Source organism: Oncorhynchus clarkii, unplaced genomic scaffold (assembly GCF_045791955.1).
Source record: "Oncorhynchus clarkii lewisi isolate Uvic-CL-2024 unplaced genomic scaffold, UVic_Ocla_1.0 unplaced_contig_9107_pilon_pilon, whole genome shotgun sequence".
NCBI lineage: Eukaryota > Metazoa > Chordata > Actinopteri > Salmoniformes > Salmonidae > Oncorhynchus > Oncorhynchus clarkii.
The window spans coordinates 2,501-13,781 of NW_027260033.1; the positions used below are offsets into that span (position 1 = coordinate 2,501).

The following is an 11,281-nucleotide window of genomic DNA, read 5'->3' on the forward strand; positions in this document are numbered from 1 at the left end:
CACACAGGTTAGTACACACACACACACACACCCTACTGTTCTGAATGGAGACAACAGGAACACACAGGTTAGTACACACACACACACACACACACACACACTACTGTTCTGAATGGAGACAACAGGAACACACATGTTAGTACACACACACACACACACACACACACCCTACTGTTCTGAATGGAGACAACAGGAATACACAGGTTAGTACACACACACCCTACTGTTCTGAATGGAGACAACAGGAACACACAGGTTAGTACACACACACACACACCCTACTGTTCTGAATGGAGACAACAGGAACACACAGGTTAGTACACACACACACACACACACACCCTACTGTTTTGAATGGAGACAACAGGAACACACCGGTTAGTACACACACACACACACACACACACCCTACTGTTCTGAATGGAGACAACAGGAACACACAGGTTAGTACACACACACCCTACTGTTCTGAATGGAGACAACAGGAACACACAGGTTAGTACACACACACACACACCCTACTGTTCTGAATGGAGACAACAGGAACACACAGGTTAGTACACACACACACACACACACCCTACTGTTCTGAATGGAGACAACAGGAACACACAGGTTAGTACACACACACACACACACACACCCTACTGTTTTGAATGGAGACAACAGGAACACACAGGTTAGTACACACACACACACCCTACTGTTTTGAATGGAGACAACAGGAACACACAGGTTAGTACACACACACACACACACACCCTACTGTTCTGAATGGAGACAACAGGAATACACAGGTTAGTACACACACACACACACACCCTACTGTTCTGAATGGAGACAACAGGAACACACAGGTTAGTACACACACACACACTACTGTTCTGAATGGAGACAACAGGAACACACAGGTTAGTACACACACACACACACACACCCTACTGTTCTGAATGGAGACAACAGGAACACACAGGTTAGTACACACACACACACACCCTGCTGTTCTGAAGTCCCTCGGCTGCCTAGAATTAAAATAGTTTTTTGTTGTTGTAACCATTTCATGTTTTTAATGATTGGTTCTGACAGAGTAAAGCTCAAACCAGGTTTATTGTACATATATTTATACCCTCCTATAAGGCAGAGTCTAGACACATCCAGACAGCCAATACTTCTCTGTTGCTAGGCAGGAATTTAGGTGGTCCTTGTCACCTGACCTCGGCCCATATTCCTCACTCCTCCCGACTCCACGGCTGTCCTTCCTTATCGGTGTCTGAACCCAGACTGTTGCCCTTTGACCCTCTCCATAGGACATATTTGACTGTGATGTGTTCTGACAGAATGTTAACTTTCCCCTTTCTCTGTAACATCGGTTCACCTTCACTCAACCCTTATACATGTAAAGACATCAATATGTTCTAGTTTGGTAACATAAGTATATTCCAAGCTAGATTCCCTCCCTCCCTCCCTCCCTCCCTCCCTCCCTCACCCCTCTCTCCCCTCTCTCTCACCCTCTCACCTGTCTTTCCCTCCTCCAGGAGTTTCTGAAGACCATCGTATTGAGGACCAGAAGGACTCTGGATGATGATGTGTTCTTACCTCTTTACCCCAAGAAGTGAGTCACAAACACCGTTCTCTACTTGTCCTTCTAAAAATTCCTTCCTGGTGCACGTTTTGGTCCCCCCCCAGTCCTACACAGCTGATTCAAATAATCCACTCATCAAGCTAGGGGGAAATAAACTGACCGTGCACCCAGGGCGGGGTCCCAGGACTGAGTTTGGGGAAACTCTGGCCTAACCCATTATTACACGTTGAATTGCTCCTGTGACACAGTGAGGAAAGAGAGAAATACACTATTCAATGTCTGAGAAGCCATTCGATTGGTTAGAGGAAGTCTGTTTTTTTGGTGTCTTCCAGCGTGTTGGAGAATAAGAACAGTGGTCCCTACCTCTTCTTCCAGAGGCAGTTCTGGTCCTGTGTCAAGGTAAGGGAAAGGTTACCAGAACCACGGCTCTAATGGGACATCGTTTAACTAGGCTCATATTGCAACCCTTTGAGTGAGATTTTGTGTTTGTTTGTATTAGTTGTATCGGTAGGAGATGTACATTCTTCATGGTCACCTCGCTTTAAAAAAACAAAAACGTCCTAATTTTCTAGGAGGCTAAAACGATGATTTGGTTAAACCGTATAATACATGATCCTCCTAATTCCTCTAATTAAAGCGTCTCCCTGCCTGTATCTGTTTTTACGGGGGCCTGTTGCGACGAGAGCCACTTGTTTCACTGGGACCTGCTGCCTTCTGTATACCCCCCAATACCTTGTCACAACACAACTGATTGGCTCAAATTTATTAAGAAGGAAAGAAATTCCACAACTTCACTTTTATTAATTAACAAGGCACACCTGTTAATTGAAATGCATTCCAGGTGACTACCCCATGAAGCTGGTTGAGAAAATGCCAAGAGTGTGCAAAGCTGTCATCAAGGCAAAGGGTGGCTACTTTGAAGAATCTCAAATAGATTTGTTTAACACTTTTTTTGGTTCCTACATGATTCCATATGTGTTATTGCATAGTTGTGATGTCTTCACTATTATTCTACAATGTAGAAAATATAAAAATTCAAGAAAAACCCTGGAATGAATAGGTGTTCTAGAACCCTTGAATGAGTAGGTGTTCTAGAACCCTTGAATGAGTAGGTGTTCTAGAACCCTTGAATGAGTAGGTGTGTCCAAACTTTTGACTGGTAGTGTATTTAAGTGCAACATGCAACAATTTCAAAGATTTTACAGAGTTACAGTTCATTAGAAGGAAATCATTAAATTGTAATAAATCAATTAGGCCCTAATCGATGGATTTCACATGACTGGGCAGAGACACAGTCATGGGTGGGCTTTGGAGGGCATAGGCCCCCCCACTGGGGAGTCAGGGCCCCCCTACTGGGGAGTCAGGCCCCCCCCCCCCCTACTGGAGAGTCAGCCCCCCCCCCCCTACTGGAGAGTCAGCCCCCCCCCCCCCCCCACCCCACCACTGGAGAGTCAGCCCCCCCCTCTCCCTCCTCTAGTTGCTAGGTAACATCCTCCAGTGGAGTGGTGTATTGTCTGGTTCCACGGAGAGGGAGTTGGCTCTGGACTCCACCCTGAACAGATACATCCTGTCAGCCCTACAGAACGCTGAGGCTGGGGAGTCAGGCCCCCCCCCCTACTGGAGATTCAGGCCCTCCCCTCCCTCTAGTTGCTAGGTAACATATATTGACTCCCTCTCACTCCTCTAGTTGCTAGGTAACAGATATAGACCCCCACTAGTTGCTAGGTAACAGACATTGACTCCCTCTCACCTCTCTAGTTGCTAGGTAACAGATATAGACCCCCCTAGTTGCTAGGTAACAGACATTGACTCCCTCTCTCTAGTTGCTTGGTAACAGATATTGACTCTTCCCCCCACTAGTTGCTAGGTAACAGATATTGACTCCGACTCCCTCCTCTAGTTGCTAGGTAACAGATATAGACCCCCCTAGTTGCTAGGTAACAGATATTGACCCCCCCTGGTTGCTAGGTAACAGATATTGACTCCCTCTCCCTCCTCTAGTTGCTAGGTAACATCCTCCAGTGGAGTGGTGTATTGTCTGGTTCCACGGTGAGGGAGTTGGCTCTGGACTCCACCCTGAACAGATACATCCTGTCAGCCCTACAGAACGCTGAGGCTGGGGAAGACAGCGTACTGAAGAGTCAGAGGGTACGCACACACACACACACCTCGTTCCTGAGGAATCCCACCTCTACCTTGTCCATGTTTTAAGATGACTTTAGTTCAACATGTTTCTGTTGGGGTGTCTGTGTGTCTGTCGGGCTGGTTGTCTCTCTGTGTGTCTGTTGGGCTGTCTGTCTCTGTGTGACTGTCGGGCTGGCTGTCTGTGTGTCTGTTTGGCTGTCTGTGTGTCTGTTTGGCTGTCTGTGTGTCTGTCGGGCTGGCTGTCTCTGTGTGTCTGTTGGGCTGTCTGTCTCTGTGTCTGTCGGGCTGGCTGTCTGTCTCTGTGTCTGTCGGGCTGGCTGTCTGTCTCTGTGTGTCTGTCGGGCTGGCTGTCTGTCTCTGTGTGTCTGTCGGGCTGGCTGTCTGTCTCTGTGTGTCTGTCGGGCTGGCTGTCTGTCTCTGTGTGTCTGTCGGGCTGGCTGTCTGTCTCTGTGTGTCTGTCGGGCTGGCTGGCTGGCTGTATGTGTGTCTGTCGGGCTGGCTGGCTGGCTGTCTGTGTGTCTGTCTGTCGGGCTGGCTGGCTGGCTGTCTGTGTGTCTGTCTGTCTGTCGGGCTGGCTGTCTCTGTGCGTCTGTCGGTCTGCGTACCCTGTGTGTGTGTAGGTGGTGGAGTGTTTCCCAGCCCAGTGGTTTGTAGGGTTGAAAGGTCAGCAGACCCTGCCTCAGCTGGAGCCCTTCTGTCGTTACCTCACCCACCTGGCCTCTGCTCTGCTGAGAGGTTCTCTGGGGGGGTCCGACATCGACAAGAGGAACGCCAAGTACGTGATTACATGTTATAAATGCTTTTTAAAGGGGTTATAGGCACATTATGGATGCTATATACCTGCACCATCTCCCTACACCACGGGCCAGCTCCCTACACCACGGGCCAGCTCCCTACACCACGGGCCAGCTCCCTACACCACGGGCCAGCTCCCTACACCACGGGCCAGCTCCCTACACCACGGGCCAGCTCCCTACACCACGGGCCAGCTCCCTACACCACGGGCCAGCTCCCTACACCACGGGCCAGCTCCCTACACCACGGGCCAGCTCCCTACACCACGGGCCAGCTCCCTACACCACGGGCCAGCTCCCTACACCACGGGCCAGCTCCCTACACCACGGGCCAGCTCCCTACACCACGGGCCAGCTCCCTACACCACGGGCCAGCTCCCTACACCAGCGCCCAGCTCCCTACACCAGCGCCCAGCTCCCTACACCAGCGCCCAGCTCCCTACACCAGCGCCCAGCTCCCTACACCAGCTCCCAGCTCCCTACACCAGCTCCCTACACCAGCTCCCTACACCTGCTCCCAGCTCCCTACACCAGCTCCCTACACTAGCGCCCAGCTCCCTACACTAGCGCCCAGCTCCCTACACTAGCGCCCAGCTCCCTACACTAGCGCCCAGCTCCCTACACTAGCGCCCAGCTCCCTACACTAGCGCCCAGCTCCCTACACTAGCGCCCAGCTCCCTACACTAGCGCCCAGCTCCCTACACTAGCGCCCAGCTCCCTACACTAGGGCCCAGCTCCCTACACTAGCGCCCAGCTCCCTACACTAGCGCCCAGCTCCCTACACTAGCGCCCAGCTCCCTACACTAGCGCCCAGCTCCCTACACTAGCGCCCAGCTCCCTACACTAGCGCCCAGCTCCCTACACTAGCGCCCAGCTCCCTACACTAGCGCCCAGCGCCCTACACTAGCGCCCAGCGCCCTACACTAGCGCCCAGCGCCCTACACTAGCGCCCAGCGCCCTACACTAGCGCCCAGCGCCCTACACTAGCGCCCAGCGCCCTACACTAGCGCCCAGCGCCCTACACTAGCGCCCAGCGCCCTACACTAGCGCCCAGCGCCCTACACTAGCGCCCAGCGCCCTACACTAGCGCCCAGCGCCCTACACTAGCGCCCAGCGCCCTACACTAGCGCCCAGCGCCCTACACTAGCGCCCAGCGCCCTACACTAGAGCCCAGCGCCCTACACCAGCGCCCTACACCAGCTCCCAGCGCCCTACACCAGCGCCCAGCTCCCTACACTAGCGCCCAGCTCCCTACACTAGCGCCCAGCTCCCTACACTAGCGCCCAGCTCCCTACACTAGCGCCCAGCTCCCTACACTAGCGCCCAGCTCCCTACACTAGCGCCCAGCTCCCTACACTAGCGCCCAGCTCCCTACACTAGCGTCCAGCTCCCTACACCAGCGCCCAGCTCCCTACACCAGCGCCCAGCTCCCTACACCAGCGCCCAGCTCCCTACACTAGAGCCCAGCTCCCTACACTAGCGCCCAGCTCCCTACACTAGCTCCCTACACTAGCGCCCAGCTCCCTACACTAGCTCCCTACACTAGCGCCCAGCGCCCTACACCAGCGCCCAGCTCCCTACACCAGCGCCCAGCTCCCTACACCAGCGCCCAGCTCCCTACACCAGCGCCCAGCTCCCTACACCAGCGCCCAGCTCCCTACACCAGCGCCCAGCTCCCTACACCAGCGCCCAGCTCCCTACACCAGCGCCCAGCTCCCTACACCAGCGCCCAGCTCCCTACACCAGCGCCCTACACCAGAGCCCAGCTCCCTACACTAGTGCCCAGCTCCCTACACTAGAGCCCAGCTCCCTACACTAGCGCCCAGCTCCCTACACTAGCGCCCAGCTCCCTACACTAGCGCCCAGCTCCCTACACTAGCGCCCAGCTCCCTACACTAGCGCCCAGCTCCCTACACTAGCGCCCAGCTCCCTACACTAGAGCCCAGCTCCCTACACTAGAGCCCAGCTCCCTACACTAGCGCCCAGCTCCCTACACTCACGCCCAGCTCCCTACACTAGCGCCCAGCTCCCTACACTAGCGCCCAGCTCCCTACACTAGCGCCCAGCTCCCTACACTAGCGCCCAGCTCCCTACACTAGCGCCCAGCTCCCTACACTAGCGCCCAGCGCCCTACACTAGCGCCCAGCTCCCTACACTAGAGCCCAGCTCCCTACACCAGCGCCCAGCTCCCTACACCAGCGCCCAGCTCCCTACACCAGCGCCCTACACCAGTGCCCAGCTCCCTACACCAGCTCCCAGCTCCCTACACTAGCGCCCAGCTCCCTACACTAGCGCCCAGCTCCCTACACTAGCGCCCAGCTCCCTACACTAGCGCCCAGCTCCCTACACTAGCGCCCAGCGCCCAGCTCCCTACACTAGCGCCCAGCTCCCTACACTAGCGCCCAGCTCCCTACACTAGCGCCCAGCTCCCTACACTAGCGCCCAGCTCCCTACACTAGCGCCCAGCTCCCTACACTAGCGCCCAGCTCCCTACACTACACTAGCGCCCAGCAGCTCCCTACACTAGCGCCCAGCGCCCCCTACAGCGCCCAGCTCCCTACACTAGCGCCCAGCTCCCTACACCAGCGCCCAGCTCCCTACACCAGCGCCCAGCTCCCTACACTAGCGCCCAGCTCCCTACACTAGCGCCCAGCTCCCTACACTAGCGCCCAGCTCCCTACACTAGCGCCCAGCTCCCTACACTAGCGCCCAGCTCCCTACACTAGCGCCCAGCGCCCTACACTAGCGCCCAGCTCCCTACACTAGCGCCCAGCGCCCTACACTAGCGCCCAGCTCCCTACACTAGCGCCCAGCTCCCTACACTAGCGCCCAGCGCCCTACACTAGCGCCCAGCTCCCTACACTAGCGCCCAGCTCCCTACACTAGCGCCCAGCTCCCTACACTAGCGCCCAGCTCCCTACACTAGCGCCCAGCTCCCTACACTAGCGCCCAGCTCCCTACACTAGCGCCCAGCTCCCTACACTAGCGCCCAGCTCCCTACACCACTGCAGGCTAGCAGTGAGTTTCTAGATGTTTAATAGACTAGTTATAACTGTCTCTCCTTCTCTAGGGAGCAGATCAAGGAGGTGGTGAAGCTCTTAGCTCGGCTCAACGCTCTGGATCACCTCATCACCGTGGCAACGGAACACGGCATCAAGGACATCACACCTCTACTGGACTCCAAGTGACATCACTGCACCTCTGTGTGTGTGTGTGTGTGTGAGGACATCTGAACCCTGTTGTTGGGTCAAACTGCAAGGTTTATCATAATGGACTTTAGTGTGTGTCTGAAAGTGAGAGCTGGAGGTGTGTGTGTGTATATATTGTGAATATTGTACATGTGTGAAAATGTGTCGGGAGGACTAGGAGACTAAGAGCAGGTCTGTTAGATCAGGAGGACTACAGATCATCACACACTTCCTCATCTGGAAGTGCTCTACAGAGGAATTCTGGGAGATGTAGTTTCTCTCTACAGTCCCCAGATGGGAGTATTGCTACTTTCTACACCAGAACTAATGTAACCATAAACCATCACCTTCCCTCGTCACCTGAACTGAAAACTTCTAACACGGTGTTTTGTCTCATAGCATGACCCCTCCCCTCTCGCTCTCTCTCCCGTCCTCCTCATGACGATCAGATTAATCCGCACGAAGAAGACGACTTTATTGTCCGATGTAGACGAATGTCCAACGGACACTTGTCTTTTTATTTAAAACTGTCAGCTGTCCTCCTCGCCTCTCGTCTTCTCGTGTTTTACCCCCTGTGCCATGATTTCTCTGCTTCACTGATCCTAGATCAGCTTTTTGGTTGTCGCCCTAATTTGAAAGGGTTGAATGTAACTGATCCTAGATCGGTATCTAGAGTCAACTTCATTCTGTTGACTGGTGTCATACGAACCGTTCTCCACCTCGACCCTCAGATTGGATGAGGATGTAGGAGGAAGGGTTTCTATTTTAAGTTGGCTGATTTTTGTGTACAATGTTTTTTGTTTTGAATAAAAAAATAGCTTTGGAATAAGATTTGTAGCTGTGTGAACCACGTGTCTGAGAGGAGGGAATGCTGACCTTCCTGTCCAGATATTGGATATTTTATTCACTACGATCTATAAGGAAACACTGATCCTAGAGCAGCGCTCCGCCTCGGATACATACAGCCTCTGGTTTTCATTGGTGCATTTGAAATGTCCTACTGTTCCCGTGTCTGTTGGGTCTGTCTAGTTCATAGGCTTCATTTACACAGGCAGCCCAATTCTGATCTTTTATTCAACCATTATTGGTCTTTTTGACTAATTTAGATCGGCTCTGAGAAAGAGCTGATGTTAATTGGTCAAAAGACCAATAATAGTGAATTAAATATCATAAACCAATATGGGGCTGCAGGTAGCCTAGTCGTTAGATCATTGGGCCAGTAACTGAAAGGTTGCAAGATTGAATCCCCGAGTTGACAAGGTAAGAATCTGTTGTTCTGCCCCTGAACAAGGCAGTTTAACCCACTGTTCCCCTGAGAACAAGGCAGTTAACCCACTGTTCCCCTGAGAACAAGGCAGTTAACCCACTGTTCCCCTGAGAACAAGGCAGTTAACCCACTGTTCCCCTGAGAACAAGGCAGTTTAACCCACTGTTCCCCTGAGAACAAGGCAGTTTAACCCACTGTTCCCCTGAGAACAAGGCAGTTTAACCCACTGTTCCCCTGAGAACAAGGCAGTTAACCCACTGCTCCCCTGAGAACAAGGCAGTTATAACCCACTGTTCCCCTGAGAACAAGGCAGTTAACACCCACTGTTCCCCTGAGAACAAGGCAGTTAACACCCACTGTTCCCCTGAGAACAAGGCAGTTTAACCCACTGTTCCCCTGAGAACAAGGCAGTTTAACCCACTGTTCCCCTGAGAACAAGGCAGTTAACCCACTGTTCCCCTGAGAACAAGGCAGTTAACCCACTGTTCCCCTGAGAACAAGGCAGTTAACCCACTGTTCCCCTGAGAACAAGGCAGTTAACCCACTGTTCCCCTGAGAACAAGGCAGTTAACCCACTGTTCCCCTGAGAACAAGGCAGTTTAACCCACTGTTCCCCTGAGAACAAGGCAGTTAACCCACTGTTCCCCTGAGAACAAGGCAGTTAACCCACTGTTCCCCTGAGAACAAGGCAGTTAACCCACTGTTCCCCTGAGAACAAGGCAGTTAACCCACTGTTCCCCTGAGAACAAGGCAGTTAACCCACTGTTCCCCTGAGAACAAGGCAGTTTAACCCACTGTTCCCCTGAGAACAAGGCAGTTAACCCACTGTTCCCCTGAGAACAAGGCAGTTAACCCACTGTTCCCCTGAGAACAAGGCAGTTTAACCCACTGTTCCCCTGAGAACAAGGCAGTTTAACCCACTGTTCCCCTGAGAACAAGGCAGTTTAACCCACTGTTCCCCTGAGAACAAGGCAGTTTAACCCACTGTTCCCCTGAGAACAAGGCAGTTTAACCCACTGTTCCCCTGAGAACAAGGCAGTTTAACCCACTGTTCCCCTGAGAACAAGGCAGTTTAACCCACTGTTCCCCTGAGAACAAGGCAGTTTAACCCACTGTTCCCCTGAGAACAAGGCAGTTTAACCCACTGTTCCCCTGAGAACAAGGCAGTTTAACCCACTGTTCCCCTGAGAACAAGGCAGTTTAACCCACTGTTTCCCTGAGAACAAGGCAGTTAACCCACTGTTCCCCTCAGAACAAGGCAGTATGACCCACTGTTCCCCTCAGAACAAGGCAGTATAACCCACTGTTCCCCTGAGAACAAGGCAGTTATAACCCACTGTTCCCCTGAGAACAAGGCAGTTAACCTACTGTTCCCCCGAGAACAAGGCAGTTTAACCCACTGTTCCCCCGAGAACAAGGCAGTTTAACCCACTGTTCCCCCGAGAACAAGGCAGTTTAACCCACTGTTCCCCCGAGAACAAGGCAGTTTAACCCACTGTTCCCCCGAGAACAAGGCAGTTTAACCCACTGTTCCCCCGAGAACAAGGCAGTTTAACCCACTGTTCCCCCGAGAACAAGGCAGTTTAACCCACTGTTCCCCCGAGAACAAGGCAGTTTAACCCACTGTTCCCCCGAGAACAAGGCAGTTTAACCCACTGTTCCCCCGAGAACAAGGCAGTTTAACCCACTGTTTCCCTGAGAACAAGGCAGTTTAACCCACTGTTTCCCTGAGAACAAGGCAGTTTAACCCACTGTTTCCCTGAGAACAAGGCAGTTAACCCACTGTTCCCCCGAGAACAAGGCAGTTTAACCCACTGTTCCCCCGAGAACAAGGCAGTTTAACCCACTGTTCCCCCGAGAACAAGGCAGTTTAACCCACTGTTCCCCCGAGAACAAGGCAGTTATAACCCACTGTTCCCCCGAGAACAAGGCAGTTATAACCCACTGTTCCCCCGAGAACAAGGCAGTTAACCCACTGTTCCCCCGAGAACAAGGCAGTTATAACCCACTGTTCCCCCGAGAACAAGGCAGTTATAACCCACTGTTCCCCTGAGAACAAGGCAGTTAACCCACTGTTCCCCTCAGAACAAGGCAGTATAACCCACTGTTCCCCTCAGAACAAGGCAGTTATAACCCACTGTTCCCCTGAGAACAAGGCAGTTATAACCCACTGTTCCCCCGAGAACAAGGCAGTTTAACCCACTGTTCCCCCGAGAACAAGGCAGTTTAACCCACTGTTCCTAGACCTTCATTGAAAATTAGAATTTGTTCTCAACTGACTTGCCTAGTTAAATAAAGGTTTAAA

The 11,281-nt window shown here is 53.0% G+C and overlaps 1 protein-coding gene across 1 annotated transcript in view; it reads left to right on the top strand.

Moving 5' to 3' along the window:
- The window catches only part of LOC139401046 (PAX3- and PAX7-binding protein 1-like), a gene marked incomplete at its 5' end in the record, with an annotated part of 10,947 nt that extends 2,413 nt beyond the window's left edge, over positions 1-8,534 (top strand). Inside the window, 5 exons of the mRNA XM_071145565.1 lie at positions 1,536-1,612; positions 1,915-1,981; positions 3,584-3,730; positions 4,348-4,502; positions 7,592-8,534. Coding sequence (XP_071001666.1) covers positions 1,536-1,612; positions 1,915-1,981; positions 3,584-3,730; positions 4,348-4,502; positions 7,592-7,709 — 564 coding nt within the window. The remainder of the gene's footprint in view (positions 1-1,535; positions 1,613-1,914; positions 1,982-3,583; positions 3,731-4,347; positions 4,503-7,591) is intronic.
- Positions 8,535-11,281: the final 2,747 nt, after the last annotated feature.